Here is a 19,598-nt window from a genome sequence, read left to right on the forward strand (position 1 = left end):
AGATAGTGAAGGCATTATGAAGAAAAGAATTATTCTGTATTTAATAATATTTCTATGTAGCATCTGTACTGAGAATCATTATAGTTTTTAAATTTGTCTCAATCACATGTGCTCTAGTTTGGTAGTAACTATAAAGTGATTTTATATTTTATCATAATTATACATTATCAACTTCTCCTTTATGTGTATCACTGGCAGGTTTTTATCCCTCCCCCACCACCCCGTTTTTAAAAAGAAAACTCCTTAAGCTGTAACATTACATACAAACAGAAAAGTGCACAGATAATGAGTGTAAATTCAGTAAATTACCATGAGGGACTATGTCTGTATAACTCACCACCGAAGTAAAGACATAAAATATCAACACTCCAAAAGACTCCTTTTTTTTTTTTTGAGACGGTGTCTTGGTCTGTCGTCCAGACTGGAGTGTAGTGGCGCTATCTCAGCTCACTGCAAGCTCCACCTCCTGGGTTCTTGCAATTTCCTGCCTCAGCATCCCGAGTAGCTGTGACTATAGGTGCCTGCCACCACGCCTGGCTTGTTTGTTTGTTTGTTTGTTTATTTATTTATTTATTTTTGGTAGAGACGGGTTTCACCGTGTTAGCCAGGATGGTCTCGATCTCCAGACCTCATGATCCGCCTGCCTCAGCCTCCCAAAGAGCTAAGATTACAGACTTAAGCCACTGCACCCGGCCCCAAAAGACTCTTATATATTCTCCAGACATTACTTTTCTTCTTGCTCAAAGGAGGCCACTCCTCTGACTTATTCTATGTATTTTTGAATCTTATATGACATTTTATATCATCTTGTCTGGCTTATTTTAACATGTTTGTGAGATCGATTCATACTGTTTCATGTAGCAGTACTGTTCATTTGCTCTCATTGATGCCAGTGTTTCATCGGAATGTTATATATAACTTGCTGTTTTTGTTGGTGAAAATATAAAGAACTATCAGTTTGGGGCTGTTTGAATAATGACACTCTAAAGATTCTTGGACATAGTGTTTTTGGTGCTCATTTGCTGCACACATTCCTGTTGAATATATAGGAGTGAAAGTGGTGTGGGTCATGTTTTTTAAACTGTAGTAAATAGGGCCAAATAGTTTTCCAAAGTAAGGACACTGATTTACACTTTACTAGCAGTAAATGGGAGTTCCAGTTGTTTCACATTCTTGCCAGCACTTATGGTATCAGTCTTTTACATTTTGGATATTCTGATTAGTGTATATTTCTTATTGAGATTGTAATTTTTATATAATGATAACTTATGATATTGATCATCTTAGGAGGATTATAGGGCATTGCACTATTGTATTGGTGAAGTATCTTTCTTGTTCAAGTCTTCCTCATTCTATTGGTTTGTCTGTTTTTTACTTAATTACTTAATATACAAGTCCTTTATTGAATATATTTTTAAAATATCTTGTTCTACTCTATGACTTACCTGTTTATTCAGGTATGTTTTGAAACATAGAAGTTCTTAGTTTTAGTATGATTCAATTGATCAATCTTACTAGTGCCATTTGCATCCTTCTTAGAAAACTTTTACTCACCGCAGGGTCATGAAATATTTTCTGTATTATCTTTTAGAAACTTTCTATCATCTAAATTTAGTGACAATACGAAGTATCAGAGTTTCCCCCCCCGCATATGAATATTCACTTAACACCATTTTTTGAAGACTTGCCATTTTCCCATGACTCTGCAGTGCCACCTTAACATAAATCAAGTATGTGTATATACACTGCCTTCTAATACACACATACATATATGACTTATTCTGGATATTAACATTCTGTTTCATTGAGCTGTTTGTTTTTGCACCAATACCGTATTGTCTTAATTCTGTAACTTTATATTTTGTAAATAATATTTTCTCACTTATTTTTTCTTCTTCACAATTACCTTGACTTTTCTCAGCCCTTGAATTTCCATATGAATTTTAGAATCTGCTTGTAACTTTATACCCCAAATCAAAATCCTAATGGGATTTTGATTGGAACAGAATTGAATCTGTAGATCAATTTGGGAACAATAACATTTTTATAGTATTGGGTCTTCTGATGCATGAACATGATACCTGTCTTCATTTACCTAGGCTTTTAAAAAATTTGCTCTTTCAGTAGTTTACTGTTTAAATGTCTTCTACATCTTTCTCCAGACTTATACCTAGTTTTAGTTTTTCATAATGTCATCATAAAAAATAACTTATCTTAATTTCAGTTTCTAATTGTTCCTGCTTTATGTGAAAATTTATTTTTTAATATATTGGATGAAACTACTTATTTGTGTCAAACAGTTTGACTCTACAGTTATTTATCTGCGTACACTTTTATCAACTAAATGTAAAGATCTTTTTCTTCCTTTCCATCCTTTATACATTTCCTTTTTTCTCTTGCCTTACTGCACTGGCTAGAACTACTTTTTCAACATTGAATACAAATGATGATAGGAACCATCCTTATAAACTTTCAGTATTTCTCCATTAAGATATGGTGTGTGTTGTAGCTTTTATTGTAGAAGCCCTTTATCACTTAAGATATTCTCCTTTATTCCTGCTTTGTATGTATTTTTATCATGAATAGGTAATGAATTTTGTCAAATACTTTCTTGCATCTAGTTAATTACATCATTTTTGTCTTTTATTCTTTTAATGCAACAAGTTGCATTGATTGATATTTGAATGTTACATCAATCTTATTTCTGAAGTAAACTCAATTTGGTCGTGGTACATTATACTTTTTATATATTGCTAAAATTTATTTGGTATTTCCTTAGGATTTTTACATCTGTGTTCATTAGTGAGATTGGCTCATTCTTTTCCTCATAAAAATAGTAGGGAAATGTTTTAAATTTCACTGTTCTCTGTAAGAATTTATGTAAGATTGGTGTTACATCTTTTTTTGAATATGTGGAATATTATTTAAAAGACCATCTTAGTTTAGAGTTTTTAGCCCCTCTTTTATTAAGGCTACCAATATCCTAAGTATGGTTAGAGCTGCATCCCATACATTTTCTTTTTCTTTTTCTTTTTTTTGGCACTGGGTCTCACTCTGTCACCCAGGCTAGAGTACAGTGGCGTGATCGTGGCTAACTGCAACCTCCGCCTCCTGGGTTCAGGCAGTTCTCCTGCCTCAGCCTCCCAAGTAGCTGGGATTACAGGTGTGCACCACCACACTCAGCTAATTTTTGTATTTTTAGTAGAGACAGGTTTTACCATGTTGCCCAGGCTCATCTCCAACTCCAGACCTCAGGTGATCTGCCCACCTTGGCCCCCCAAAATGCTGGGATTACAGGTGTGAGCCACCGCGCCTGGCCTTGCGTTCCATACATTTTGATATGTTTTATTTGTATTATCATTTGTTTAAAAATATTTTCTCTTTTATGTTTTGATTTCTTCTTGAACCGTCAGTATTAATTTCTAAATATACATTTAATGTCCTTATCAACATGTTAGGGATTAGGTCTCTCATTTTGCCATTTGCATTCTGTTTTCTTTGCTTGTTCTATATTACTTTTCTCATTTGTTGCCTTTTTTTAACATAGTGTTTATTTTGACTTTCTTTCCTTTAGCTGTATTAATTATAGAGTCTTTAATCTCTTAGTCATTACTCTATAGATGCCAACATGCATTCCTAACTTACTGAAGTCTAATACTAATTAGTATTTTATCACATCCCAGACAATACAAAGAACTTAGTACACTTTGACTTTTTTCATTTCTTTTACAATTTATGTAGTGTCATTGGTACTTATATATATTTTGAACCTTATACATTTAAAACCCCACAATACCCAATATAATAAAAATACCTAGCTATAATCGTTTTTAGACTTAGTATACATTGATATTGATTTACACATTTATCATTTCCTTTGCCCTCTGTTTCTTCCATCTCTAAGGTTCCACTGGAATTGTTTATTCTACCTAAAGAATACTTATTCATATTTTCTTTTGTGTGGATATGCTTATGACAGATTATCTCAATTTTTGTTTGTCTGAATGTATTCTTAGTTCACCTGCCATTTGAAAGGGTATTTTTGCTAGGCCAGCAGTTATTTTACTTCAGCCCTTTGCAGTTATTTTACTTCAGCCCTTTGCAGGTGTGATTCCACTGTCCTTTAGCTTCTATTATTTCTCTTGGGAAATCTGTTGTTGATCAGCTTGTTGCTCCTTTGAACATAAATTGTGCCATCATTCCCTGTACCCAGCTACTTTTAGTATTTTCTCTTTATCTATGATTTTCAGAAGTTTTATATTATGGATGTGACTTTTGTATAGTCTTCTTAGTTTTCATCTTGCTTGGTACTTCTGGAGTCTAGGTTAATGTATTAGTAAGTTCTGTGTTACTGTGTTTTCAAATACTGCATTTGTTCATTTTCTCTCTTTCTTTATAGTAATCCAACTCTACTTATGTTAAACCTTTTTATTGTAACCTGTATATAGATTATATTTCTTCTGTATTGTCCATCCTTTTGTATGTTCAGTCTGTGTATTTTCTTACCTGTTTTCTGGTTTGTAATTTTTTGATCTGTAAAGAATTTAAAAGGTTTATCATAAGAACCATTCAGTAGATTCATTTCTCAGTTCTAGAATTTCACTTGAGTCTCTTTTATGATTTCTACTTTCTTCCAAAAATGTTAGTCTTTTATTTTCTTGAGTGTATTAGACATTGTTATTTCAATACTCAGTTCTGATCTAAATACCCTGTGGATCTGTTACTGTTGTCTGCTGTTTCTGTTGGTTTTAGGTGATACTAGTTTACCTCCTTGTATGACTAGTTATTTTTTATTCAATACCAGATATTGTGTATGAAAATTGTAGAGACAATTTGAAGGCTAGCATGATGTTATATTTATTCATAGAAGATTTATTTTGGCTTCAGAAAGGTGGCCAAAGGACTGACAAACCCAGATTGCTTTAATCTAGACAGGGATTAAAGTTAAATTTAGTCTCTGTTAAAGTTTGTCTGTTTCTGGTTCATTTTTCCTCAGTTCCAGTCATTCCTTGTTAGTAGCTCTTTAGTTCTAATTTTAGTCTTCCTAGCTTCATTTGTCTCTTGGCATCTTCTGTTAATCCCCAAAAGGGAGCTTTTGGGGATTGGCCAACCCTTCCAGGGGTAATGCACCTCCCAAAGAGGTGCACATACCTTTGGGTTTTCTTGTCTGAGATCACAGCCCCGTAATTCGTCACTGTCTTGGTTCTCAGTGACTTCAAACAAATGTTTTTGATTTTAATCGTTTCTTACATTTTCTAGTTCTTACCAAGAGGTTTGATTAATGTTACCTAGTTCATCATGTAAAAGCAGAAGAAATTGTGACTGTTTTTATACTGAATTATAATCTTTAGATGGTTATTTTAAAATCTAGTTTTGTATAGATTATCAGACATTTTTCATTTGTTTATACTTTTATGCACAATTTCTTAGCATAGATTTGGATATACATCCATAACAGAAAGTTTTAAGGCATATGAAGAGATAACCACTAAAATAAATGGATGCCTACAGTTGTACTGTATATGACCAAATTAGATTTCAAGTAGATAAAATTTAGCTGTTAGGAAGAAAGATTTAAGTTTAGTATTATTTTGGCCATCTATCTTTTTTAAGACAGCAAGGAAATGCTGTTTCATATGTAAAATAACTACACCTTATACAACATTTCTATTTCCCAAACTTGCTTAGATTCTTTGGCTTTCTACTTATCAGAAATTGGGTGATCTCATTAATTTTTAAAGTCTCTTCTTTATCTTAGCAGGGTAGTAATATTTAGAAAGATAAATGATAATTTGTTTAGAAAGATAAATTTTTTTCTGATAATGTATTACTCACAATTTTCATTCAAATATCAAAATATTCTTCTCTTTGTTCATCTTTGTAGAGCTCCAGAAATAACTATTTGCCCCTTACTTCTTTTTCTGTGAACTTGTTTTTTTATTTACTGATCAAAAGGTTTTTAACTAAAGTTATCAAGGATTCCATGCACTTCCAAGATAGGGATAACATCAATCTAAAGACTCAATTATTTTCTGTCTTCACTGCTTACAGACAGGGAACACAATCCCTTCAGCCTGGACCTGTGTAGAAGAATTTGGAGAAAATAAACAGGTAAGAGTTTATTAGGTAAAAGTCTCTTAGGAATATTATGTAATATAGTTAGTTGTCAAAAAACCAGTTGTAAATTGTTCTTTATAATGAAACTAATGAAACTTTATGAAGTATTTTGTGTAATAGCCTTGTTAATTATAGACTCATTAAGCATATGTTTTAAAAAGCTAAAGTGGTTTTCTGTATTTCAGGTCTTCTCAAAACATTTAATATGCTAGTATACCTTGAACCACTAAGATGGCAAACAGTATTATAAATTAGATATATTTGGAGTTAGTGTGTTATTTATAGATTATCCAAATATTTCTCAAAAGTATCTGAAAATAGGACTCTCTTGTTTTTCAACCTTAAACCCAAATCTTATTGCAACAATTTGGAATAAAAGTTGTTTTACTAAAACTTAGTGTTTAGTTTATTCAACAAGGTACTTCTTGAGGAACACAAGTTTTAGTAAGAAGTTAAAAGATAGCTTGTTATTTGAGTCAGGATTATTACTTTACCAAGTCTTTTTTTTACATGTAAAGGGAAAAGAATGTGGTGTGTTCTAGGATGTAATTCATGTACTACTACATCTGTGTCCTTGAGTTAACTTAACCTTTTTGTGCTTCACTTCCTCATTGACAAAGGGGATAATAATAGTACTTACAAGTCTGTTATGTGGATTCAGTTGTACTAATTTTGTGTAATTATTTTTATCACTTAATATGTGATAAATAGTGGCCGTTACAATTAATATAATCTGTTCTCAGACTCAGAGAAATGCTTACTATACTGGAGACTTAAAATTTTATTTTTAAAAGATCTTAATCTTAGCATAAAAATTCAAATAAGTGATGCCAGTCTTAGAGATCCTTACAACTTTTTATAGTTCAAAATTTGAATTACAAGGACTGATTTTACTCACAGAAATAAAACTTGAAAAGAATTGGGTTTTTTTTGTTTTTTGTTTTTTTTTTTACTGAAGCCTACCTGGATTGCTGCAGCTCTGATTGTAATTTTTTTCTCTCATAAGGCTACTGTTCTATTACTCACTTTCCAAATGGCTTAGAAAGTAGCATTAAAAGGAGTTGGACATAATTATCTCTTAATACAAAGGTAGCAAACTAGAAGCTGTAGATGTGTTTTTTTTGTTGTTTTTTTTTTTTAATGAAAAGCAACTAGGCTTATTTTCAGTACAAATAAGTATCTGTTGTTTTATTCTTGACGCTCTTTGTGTTCTTTTTGTGTGTTGCCTTGCCTCTGAAGGCATTTGAGCTTTAATTGCTGCATTTAATATATTTGAAGATTTTGTTCTGTTTTTAATGTTTTCCTGTTATATATTAACTCTATTAAGATTTCTTCCCTGATATTCAAAATTCAGTGAAATAACTGCTTCTAAGGTCAAACAGGTTTGGGAAAAACTATACTAAATACTTCCTTTGGAAAATCATAGTGCATACTAGCATCCTGGGTAATTGAGGTAGCAACCTGTTTAATGTATAAGCCTGTCTGTTCTGAATTTTTCTTGAGATTATTTGGCTATAGGATGCTTGTTTTGAGAAATTCTTGCACTTTAATTGTATGGGATGTAGTTTGGAAAACGCTGAAGCTAACCAAAAGGCACACTTGAGTTTTGTTGGTTTTTGTTTAATATGTTTCTGACTTTATTGAGGTATAAATAAAATACAACAAAATGCCCATATTTAAACTGTACAATTTGTTTCATTTTGATTTATGTATGCATCTGTGAAATGACACCACAATTAAGAAAACAAACATTTCCTTCACTCCTAAAAGATGCTCTATGCCCCATTGTAATCCATTCTTCCTTCCATTCTCTCTCAGGCAACCACTCTAGATTAGTTTGTGTTTTCTAGAATTTCAAACCCTTGCTTTCGAAGATTTAAATTGTAATCTTTAGATAATTTAGAATTTCATTTTAAAGAAATTTCATTTCTTTAAATATTTTCTCTGCTTATTTAGCTCTTGATTTTCTATACTGGAATAGAAAGTACAAAATAAATGATAGATATTATTTATACTTATATGATATTTTAATCTCTGTGTTTGAACCCAGCCGTATTTTATGTTCTGGGAATGGATAGTAGTACAGCTAAAAAAAAAAAAAAAAAAAAAAAAAAAAAAAAAGATTTTTTTTTTTTGCAGATAAAATTTAGTGTTTCAGTGAAAGTAAGTTATTGAGATAGTTATTTCAGTTGTGGTTATTGAACGTTAGAAATTGAAATAATAATAAAATGGTACAATAAGGATTTTTTAAAAAAATTTTAATACAAATCCCATAGTAATCAAAAGAAATGCTTAAAATATGTGTTAAAGGTCTGATAAACGTACTTCATAGATGAAAAGATCAGGTGTTTCAATCTTAACAATGGTAGGAATGTAAAGTAGTATAGTCTTAATTACCTTGGAAAACAGTTGAGCAATTTCTCAAAAAGTTATACTGGGAATTACTATACGACTCAGCAGTTTCATTCCTAGATACTTACTAAAGAGAATTGAAAACATATGTTCACACAGACACTTGTGCAGATTATTCCTTAGCAGCAGCATTAATAATAGCCAAAAGATTGAAACAACCCAAATACCTATCAACTGATGAATGAATAAATAATGTATAATCTAGCTGTATGATGATATATTATTCAGCCATTAAAAGGGATGAAGTTCTGATACATGCTACAACATGTATGAGCCTTGAAAGCATTATGTTATGAAGTCAGTTCCAAAAGACCACATAAATTTATACAAAAAGTCCAGAATAGGCAAGTCTATAGAAATAGAAAGGCTAGTAGTTGCTGGGGCTGAGGGAAGAGAGAATGGGCGTGACTGCTAATAGATACAGGGTTTCTTTTTAGGATGATGAAAATGTTCTGGAATTTTATAGTGGTGTTGTACATGTGATAAAAACCACTAAGTTGCACACTTAAAGATATATCAGAAAGTGGATGGGTGTGGTGGTAGAACTCACATAGCTAACAGAGAAGAAAAACCAATTAGGAGGAATATTTTTTTAATGAAAAATTAGTCTAAAGAATAGTCAGAAACAAAAGAAAAATGGAGTCAAAATTAATATGAGAAGACACTTTTATCTCACTTTAAAGTCTCTATTAAGGGTTTTCTTCATCTTTAAGACAGAAAAACAGCTAAGAATTAGTGATGTTTGGTCAAGATGTGTAAGACGAATTAGAAACGAAACAAGAAATACATTGAAGCAATATATCTATCCACTGTTTACATTTTCACTGAGAAACATACTGGTGTTATTTGCTACCAGACTGTCTTTGTGTTGAATACAGAAAGGTGGTAGACCAAATTACAGTAGCTACATAAACAGGCCTGACAAGTGTGTGGTATATGTACTGCCAGTCTCTACTCTTGCTCCTGTGTCAGATGTGGCATAAGTCATCACTCGCTTTCCTGTTTATTCCAGACACACCACCAGAATCTTTCTGAATCTAAAATTCCTATTAGCCATTACTGCTTAATTGGAATTGCCACTTAAGGTTAAGCTTATTTGCTATTCTTTGTATATATCAAATTTGTTCTATGAAAATATTTGTATTCCATATATAAATATGAAATTAAAGATAACATTTGATCAGGTTTTCTGTAATAATCCACTGTGTCAGAGCAGTTGTTCTCTTTTTTTTTCCCCACAAAACAACCTTTTCTTCAAGTGAAAGTTTAGCATATAAAACAAGGGAGTTGAAATAAGAAGTATGGGAATGGGCAGTGCAAGTGAAAACCAGGTAGCTTAGAGACCAGCACTGTCTGCTTTAGTTCTGTCACCCTCCCCATAATAACCTCTTCAGACAGTTTCTCTCAACCATATTTGAGAAGATTGCCAGAGTACAGAAAGCTTAAGCAAGTGGAAATAATACTTTCCTAGGAATCAGAAGGTGTGAATTTAACTTGTTGTTTGTCTGTTCAGCTTTTGTCTCCGTCATTCATCAGTGAAAGAGGTCATTTGATTTAGAGTTTAATAAGGTCTCAACCTATTCCTGGTTTGTGATTTTGAATGAGTGAATTTGACTCATCAAAAACTATCAGTATCAACAAGAAAAAGACAAAGCCAATAAAAATAAACAAGAGGCTTAAACAGATACTTTACCAAAGATATTTAAATGGGCAGTAAATATGTTGTTAGTCATAAGGGAAATCAGAATTAAAACCACTGTGAGATACAATAATTCACTAGAATAGGTATGATTAAAATCGCTGGCAGTGCCAAATGTTAAGATGTGGAGCAACTGGAAGTCTCATATTTTACTGGTGTGAATATAAAACAGTCATACTGGAGAACTCTTAAGCAGTATGGTTCATCTGTCCTATGACCTAGCAATCCCATTCCCAGATATTGACCCAAAAGAAATTAAAACATATAGCCACCAAAAGATTTGTATAAAAGTGTTCCTAGCAGCTTTATTCATAATAAAACTTAGAAACAACCCAGATATTCATCAGTAGGCAAATAGATAATGAAATTGAAGTATATTCATACAATAATACTCAATCATAAAAAGGAAGAAACTACTGAAATACACAACATGAATGAATGTTAGAAATTATATTAGGAGATTGTCTGGATTAGCTTTCTGGAATAATTTTACCAAAACAAGGTATTTGAATTTTGACTTAGCAAGGCAAGATATGTCAGTGGATTCTCTTTGTGAATGGAAAAAAACGCATTCTTACTTTGTATAGAGGCCTCCTCTTTTTGTAACTAATTTTTTATTGGTAAAAATTAATTCATATGTACTTAAAATTATGTTGAGAGAAAAGGTAGACATAAAAATACTTAATACTTACTATATGAAGTCTAAGAACAGGCAAAACTAATCTATTGGAGTAGAAATCAGAAGGTGGTTGCCTCCACGTGAAGGTCTGTTGGCTGGAAAAGGGCACAGGAAATTTCTGGATTGGGGATATGTTTTATATCTTGTTTTGAGTGTTCATTACATAGATTTATACAATTATCAAAACTCATTGAAATAAACATAGGATATATGCATTTTATGTGAATTGTATATCAGTGTTCAAAGTGTTAAGGCAATTTAATAACACTTAGTGTATAACTTACATTCTGAAATTGGCTCTGTGTCATTCCTTAAGAAGGGATCGGAAGTACAGATCCCAGTCTGAGGCAGAAACAGTGGGATTGAGGAGCTAAGGATGTTCATTGGGAAGAAAAACTAGGGGTGGACAAATAAGTATATGCTAGGAATTTTAACTAATTTATTTATGTATTATTTTCTTAAAATTAGAATTCCTTTTTATTTCCTATGATGTCAAAATTATATGTTATAATAGATCTGAGGAAAACATGATTGTACTTTTAGGTTCATTCCACTAAGCATTTTCAGCTCACATTTCATTCATTGAAGTTTGGTTTGTATTGTATTTTCTAAACAGCTAGATGTCTTCCTGAATATATTTAGATTCTTAGTGATTTTAGTAATAAAATTTATTTTTGAAATGCTTGTAAAATCTTACTAACTTCTGAAACCTTTTGTTTCCTAATCTTTGTTATTTGTGAGGGATTTTTTTTCTTTGGATTTATGCTACATGAATAAAGTCATAATCAACTTTTAATTTTGTATTTAATTTTGTCTCCTTGAAAATACACAATACAACAATTGATCATTGTATATATTTAAGGGGTTAAGTTCAAGGTTTACAGTGGGGACTATCAGGAATGCGGAGAAGCTAAGCATTTTGCTAATAGCCAACTGCTTGGCTATCCACTTTCAGAAATTTTTCCCTGAAGATACCTTCAGTATCCACATTTCATGAATATGCTGCATTACCTCTTGAGTGGATGTAAACGCAAAACAGAAGTGATTTCTCTTCGAAAACTACATTTCTCTGTTTGCAGTAGCCTGCTCTTCTAAATTGAATTGTTGATGACCACATTGTTAAAATTTGAAAAGCTAGGTGTATTACAGATAAATGGCTAATAAGGAATTGACTGTATTTGCATAATAATTTTCAGGAGAAAAGAATCAGACTTTTTAAAATAAAGCAATTATTTGGGAATACATGGAGCCAGTAATGGTCCTGTTTACACTCTACCAAACCCTTCAGGTGAAGTGGATCCTTTAAAAGAAAAAAAAAGCACCAGGCACGGTGGCTCACACCTGTAATCCCAGCACTTTGGGAGGCTGAGGCAGGTGGATCACCTGAAGTCAGTAGTTCAAGACCAGCCTGGCCAACATGGTGAAACCCTGTGTCTACTAAAAATACAAAAATTAACTGGGTGTAGTGGTGGGCGCCTGTAATCCCAGCTACTTGGGAGGCTGAGGCAAGAGAATCTCTTGAACCCAGGAGACAGGTTGCAGTGAACTGAGACCGCACCATTGCACTCCAGCCTCGGCAACAAGTGAAACTCTGTCTCAAATAAATAAATAAAAATAAAGAAAAAGATTGTATGGTACATAGTCATCCTACTTTGGATGTTAGAAAAGTAAATGGTATCAAAGTAATTTCTCATTCATTTTCAAAATACTGAAAATATTTGGAACTGGTTACTCTAAATGTATTTATGTGTTCCTGGAACAGATCACTTTGTTGATCTTATGGTACCATTCATAAAAAGGTCATAAAATTTGTCTAATTAGAATTTTATAATGCTGGAAATTAAATGTATATTTAACTGATTTTCATTTTTCCTTTTTTTTTTTTTTTTTTTTTCCTGAACTAGGTCCTTTCTGATGTTGCTTGAGCTTACTCTCCTGCAGTTGATCTCATTCCTGTTGGCTAAACATTAAGTCCCATGACAACATTAAGTTAATGCACCTATGGCGTAGGCATCATTTATAGTACCAGGACAGTATTATAGAAAAAAACCTTACCTGTACATTAGATGACCTAATTTCTTTTCTTCCATTCCTAGAAACACCATAATGTTTCTAAATAATGATTTTATAGTCATTGTCACACCCTTGGCTTATTTTACAGTAAAGAACATAGTTGAGTTTTTGGAAGGTACAGGATTTAAAAATTTGGTCTGTAACATATATGCACACATAAATGTTGCAGTTAATGAAACAGGAAATTATTGATGCATAAGATGAATGTTTATTGTGAAACAGCAGTATTTCAAATACAATTATTTTTTAATAATTTGGTTTAATTTTGGGTATTTTTCTATACTATAAGTTGATAATGGTTTTTTGAAGTAACTATAAGTTGATAATGGTTTTTCGAAGTTTATTTAATAAAGATGATTCATTTTACTGTTTTATCGTACCAGTAGGACTTTTAATGTTAGTATGTTGAGTTAGGTAAATGTTTATATTAGTGTTTAAATAATGAAATATTGGCCAGCTAGTTTATACCAAATGTTTTTGCAGTCCAGGGGTGAATATTTCTGCTGGTTTGATGCCTAATACAACTTCAAAGAAAAAAAAAACAAATATGAATTCACTGTTTTTTATCTTTTCTTCATGGACTACCCCTTAGAACCAAATTTAAAAGAAGCTTCTTTGTAGAGCAAGAGAAATGAGATGTCTCTTTTTCTATAATCAAAACCCCAAGAAATAGTAGATATCCAAGAATTCATTCTGGTAAGATCTCTGAAACATTGTGTGACTAAAGGAAAGGTAATACTGACAAAACTCTTGAGGATTTACAGTGCAGTGAATGCTGAAATAATCTTTAACCAGCAATATAGTATCATCAAGATTTCCAATGTTAGAACATTATGTTAAAATGTGATTATTGTTTTAATGCTTTGTCTCTTTAAATTAAATTTGTGTCCATAAAGATGTGCAGCATAATTGTTCATGTATTTATTTACAGACTACAATTTCCATCGCAGCTCAATAAATAGTCTTTCCCCTGTTAGTGCTACCCTCTCTTCTGGGACTCCCAGCGTGCTTCCTTATACTTCAAGGCCTTATTCTTATCCGGGCTATCCCTTGTCACCAACAATATCACTTGCTAATGGCAGCCATGTTGGACAGCGACTATATATCTCCAATCAGGCCTCATTCTTCTGAAGAAAATACTAACATTAGTACGAAAATTTGTGTAAATTTGTAGTAGTAAACTTGCAAATTAAAATACTGTTTTATTTTAGAATCGGGTTTGCACATTTGGTTTTAGAAAGATATTCTAAAGTACTAAACATCAGCTATAATTCAGAATAACATGGAGTTGCAGAATTTATAAAAATGCAAAGTTTAAAAAGTTATTCAGTGGTTTCTCTTGATAAAAGTACAGCAAACTACTATTCTTTTTAAACTTTTGGGATTTTCTTCTGATTCCTGAGTGGGCAATAGAACCTAGTCATTTATGTTAATTTTTTGCATAATTTTACTAAATAGCATTTCACAAAAAGCACTTGAAGACAATGGTTATAGTAGATTTGATTACCAAGGATCACTATCTGTACTGGAGATTAGAACAATTATATGACCAGAAGCATCTAACCATTATGTAGAAAGAAATGAAGAGACAAAAAGATTAAGATACAAATTTTCTGCAGTACTAAAGAAAAAGCAGTCTACCTTTGTGGTCCTTGAAAATAACTACAGATATTTTTGTTATTTGTTATACACAAATTATAATTTTGCTGTTAATGTATTTAAGGAGTTTATAGTTATGCTTCATTTGTGTTTTTGATATTCTTTGTATTGTTTTAATAACAAGTGTTACGGGTTTTTAATGTTGAAATCATGTGTTAATTTTTGTACTTGAATTCAAATTTTTTGACATTAAATATGTGATGCTTCTAATATGTGTGTTTTCTTTTTACTAGAGTGACAAAACCTTTAGCTCTCACAATCACTTTGAGCTTTTCTTGAGAACATTTTCACTTGTTACACAGTCATAGGCTCAGTGCTTTCATGAGACTCAAGTGAAGGATGTTGAAAGAAAATTGTTTTTATATACTCAAAGGAATGTAAATCATTCTATAAAGACACACATGTATGTTTATTGCAGCACTCTTTACAATAGCAAATACATGAAATCAATCCAAATGCTCATCAATGATAGACTGGATAAAGAAAATATGGTGCATATACACCATGGAATACTGTGCAGCCATAGAAAAGAATGAGATCATGTCCTTTGCAGGGACATGGATGAAGCTGGAGGCCATCATCCTCAGCAAACTAACACAGGAACAAGAAACCACCACATGTTCTTGTTCATAAGTGGGAGCTGAACATTGAGAACACATGGACAAAGGGAAACAACCACACCAGGGCCTTTTGGGTGCTGGGGGTGAGGGGAGGGCATTTAGCAGATAGGTCAAAAGGTGCAGCAAACCATCGCACATATGTATCTGTAACCTGCACGTTTTGCACATGTATCCCATTGTTTTTTGGAAGAAATAAAAATAGTTTTGCAAAACAGTAAATTATTTTCAGGGACTAATAGAGATACTTTGTTAATAGATCTACTGAAGTTTCTGCCTTTCAGTTATGAATAATTAATTCAAGTCATTTTGACTTAAATATTTTAGTATACATTTATAATGATTTCTAATGATAGTTTTTATAGTTGGTGTCTGAGAAATCAGATAAACTTTACCTTTTTTTATCAAATTGTGCAGCTGTATGGGACATAGGATTTGTAAACAGAATTTGAAATAGTTGCAAATATCTTTTTCTGCCCAAGTTTCAAGCAGAAGTTATGTGGAAATTAATCTCAGTTTTTTCAACCTTTAAATGTTCATTCCATATAAATCATATGCAATACTTCCAGTTTACTGCCTTAGATTTTCTAATTTAAATGAGTATAGACACTGTGCTTAACAAATGCTATATTTCTCTTTACTCAACTGTTGGAATTGCATAGATTCTGCTCTTTAATTGCCAGGTATATGTGGCTCACAGGTGCGTATCACTCAGCAAGCATACAGTGAGTGTTTTGTTGGTGACTGTGGTAATACCCTTGGAATACAGAGGTTATTCAGACTCCAAGCCGGAAGAAAAAGTGACACTTAGTTTTCCATAGAAATGCTTGAAATAGCCCATCATAACAATTGCAAGTTTCCATATAGCTTTTTCACTTTCAAAAAAAAACAGTTGAGCTTACCAACCACACATTGTATTTGCAGATCCATGGTGATTGGATGAGAAGCATATAAGCTGTGTTAGATCCCACTCCATTAAGTAACATTAGGTCCCACTCCAACTATAAAGTGGTACACATAAGTAAAACACCTGGCAAATGGATGACATTCAGATGGTGGGTGGTATTATATGGGTATAGTTGTATGAAGAGCATAGTTTTTCATCCCTACTCCCTTTAACTGGAAGTATAGAAATTAGTACATTCACGTCAAACACTGTCCCTTTCTGTGATGTTCGAATGAGCAGTTAATCTTATTTATACTGAATAAAATTTTGAATTGTGAACATAGCTACTAATTATTTGCTACTGTGATTCTTACAGAATAAGCTGTATAAGGCATTTGCTTCAAATGAGGGTTTCCTTAGGTGATCACAAACTATTGATAAGTCTTAGCCATATGATGTATCTCATTAGTCAGGGAAACAGTTCTAAAGACAGACTTCAAATTTTGTGTGCAACATTATGCAAAGAACCATGGCGGAAATGTGGAAGTTTATGACCTATGATGATGGAGCTAGGACCTGTCTTGCTTAAAATCCCTTGTAAGCGGAAAGATCAGAAGGTATGCAGAAAGTTTAACCCTATCATTCTTCCCTAGTTTTATAATGTTAGGGAGGGAAAGACTTCTTTATGACTTAAAATGTAGAAACCATAATAGAAAAGGTTGCTAAATTCAATTTAAAAAGAAAAGTATGCATGACAAGGAAGTAACAGGTATGTCAAAAGACGATAAATGAACATGTTGTTTTACAAAGGGCTAATCTCTAATATTTCTAGATACCAGTAAGAAAAAGTCCACTCATGAAAATAATAGATGAAATGTCTGAATAAGCAGATGACAAATGACTCCCAAACCTATTAAAAAGATGGCTTATGTCATGATAGGAAAGGCAGATTAAAAGTTCACATTGGTGGAAATTCATAGTTTGATAAACTTTTGGCAAGCCTGTAAAGAAGTAAGTATTCTCATACGTTGTCATTGGTGTTAAAAATTGGTATTTATATAAGAAGCAATTTGGAAGCTATTGTCCAAAATTACATAACATTTTGATCCAGCAATTCTACTTCTGGGATATACTTGGATGTGTGTATGTGAAATGATATATGTGTAAAGGTATCCATCATTAGAGGACTGGTTAACAAATTTATCAGTACATACTAAGAAGCTATACAAAAGAGAATGACTATTCTTGATACAGGAAGAGAGAATGTTAAGTGAAAAAGAGCAAGGCTTATTTAGGAATGTATGTATAATGCAGTGTTCTATGTTTTGGTAAAGAGGAAAAGAACATTTGTATGTACTTGTATTTGCATACAGAACTCTGGAAGGATATCCAAAAAAAAAATTATGAGAGAAGTGGATAAGATCACACTGTGACATCTCTTTCACTTTCAGACAGTGGAATGAATGATAATTTTAAGTAAAAAGACACATAATTGTTCTCAGAAACAAAATGAAGAGCTCTAGTGAACAGTAATCTGAACAAAAACACATTAGGAAAAGTTGCATTGGATCTCTTTACTGAGGGACCAGAAGTTAGTGGATTTTGAGTAGAAACCCAGGGCAAAAGGTCTGCAGATGGTAAACAGCACTGCAAACAGCTGTGAACTTCACTGCTTTTGACTCAGTGGGTCCCAATATACTTGAAGTGTCTTTCACAAATTATGATGTCTGTGGATATGAAGCACGTTCAATCTGGTAGGAAAATCACAGTGAGGGCCTGCAGGATATGATGCAAAGCTGTGTTCTCTTAGGCAAAGAATTAGTCTGCTTTTGAGAAATAACTCTTAGCCAGTTATTAAGCTCTACTAGATACTGACTACGGGATACCAAATACATTGAGTTGCCCATCGTGAATTGGGTGTTACTTGATCACCAAATCCATAAAGTTGAGTATGTTCAACAGCACTGCTACAAAGTGGAATATGGTGACAGTCTAGAGGCTTCTTTCTGCCATACTACCATCCCTTGGCCTGTTACATCATGGAATGTACCTAAGATCAGTTGGTTGAGGGAGAAAACTTTGGAACCTAGTATCCTGAGGATAATGGAAGTCACCAAAAACAAATCTCTTTACACATCCTATACAAACTATATAGAAAAATAATAAAAAGCAAACGAAGCCACACATGATCCACACCTTCAGCATAACCAGAGAACACTACAACTTTTCAAATTACCTGTTAATAAAAATAAATACGTATATGAACATCAAGTTCCAGCAATTATGTTTTTAACTCTTGCCACAAGCTTTTGGAGAAGAAGGGGTGTCTTAAGGGGCTGGAAAACTACGCAAGAGAGAACGAGTGCACAGGGCCTGAGGGTGAGCTAACATCGTCTATCCTAGGTGTGAAAATACTGTAAGAGTACCCTGGTAGATAAAAGTAATGACTAACGGAGAATGACTTAAAATCATGTAGACTTGAGATGCCAGTTTTGGAAAGGCATGACTTCTGGGAGAAAAGAGTTAAAAAGAACTGGGAGGTACCCTTTTGTTGTGGATGGTGAAAGGGAAAAAAGCAAAGGGGAAATTCAGAATCCTGCAAGACAAAGAGAACGAAAAGAGCATAGGTGACATCAGCAAGGTGGCAGAATAGGAATCCCTAGACCTTTCTTCCCTGATGGAAATGTGGATTTAGAAATACATGGACCAAACTGAAGCCCAATAGGAAGATTTGTGGCATTATCACCAGAGCCCCTAGCCCCAGCATGGTGAGGCTGAATTGGGAGAAAATTCACAACTCTTGCTTTCTTCCTGGAGAGGGAAAAGAGTAGAATGTAGGTCCAGCGTTTTGACTTTCAGAGAGATTTACCAGAGGAGCCAGTATTTATCATGGTTGAATCCAAACACAGGAATATATCATGTGGACAAGGGGTGGCGGGGGGCTGTCTGAAAACAAAGTACACCAAAGTCTGCACTACCACAGAAACTATGTGGAGCTTCAGCACTAAGGCTTATTATAGCACCGGAGTTGCCACAGTGTGGCAGAGAGACATCAGGGTAGAAACTGGCAAACCTCTTCAATTAGGAGATTACACATACAAGACCAGAGAGGGCACATTTTCAGAAAGGGCTTGAGATACCTTCAGAATTTCTAGCTGGACTGAGAGAAGAAAGTTCTTGTTTTATGAAAGTAGATCATAAAATTTGAGAGAGGTGGCTGATTCTTCAAGTGGCAAAATCCCAATGAAAAATAAGACATACAAAGAAATATGACACATTCAAATGAATAAATATCCAGAAACCAACCCTCAATAAATGTAGAAATATTAATTACCAAAGAAGTAAAAATTACCATTATAAGGATGTTCAGTGAATTAAAAGCACAAATAGACAGCTAAATGAAATCAGGAAAACTATAAAAAAATGAAAATATCAACAAAGAGAAACTGTGAAGAA

At 33.1% G+C, this 19,598-nt stretch overlaps 1 protein-coding gene across 3 annotated transcripts in view; it reads left to right on the top strand.

Annotated features, from left to right (window-relative positions):
* RBM46 (RNA binding motif protein 46) overlaps positions 1-14,849 on the top strand; it is a 48,924-nt gene extending 34,075 nt beyond the window's left edge. The window contains exons 5-6 of one of the 3 annotated variants that reach the window (XM_010356858.2): positions 6,052-6,111; positions 12,812-14,848. In XM_010356858.2, the coding sequence (XP_010355160.1) occupies positions 6,052-6,107 (56 nt within the window). In that variant the 3' untranslated portion in view covers positions 6,108-6,111; positions 12,812-14,848. Of the gene's footprint in view, positions 1-6,051; positions 6,112-12,811 lie in introns of all 3 variants that reach the window. The other 2 variants (XM_010356856.2, XM_010356859.2) reach the window with 2 other exon arrangements.
* Positions 14,850-19,598: the final 4,749 nt, after the last annotated feature.

This window comes from Rhinopithecus roxellana, chromosome 2 (genome assembly GCF_007565055.1).
Source record: "Rhinopithecus roxellana isolate Shanxi Qingling chromosome 2, ASM756505v1, whole genome shotgun sequence".
In the NCBI taxonomy this organism is placed as follows: domain Eukaryota; kingdom Metazoa; phylum Chordata; class Mammalia; order Primates; family Cercopithecidae; genus Rhinopithecus; species Rhinopithecus roxellana.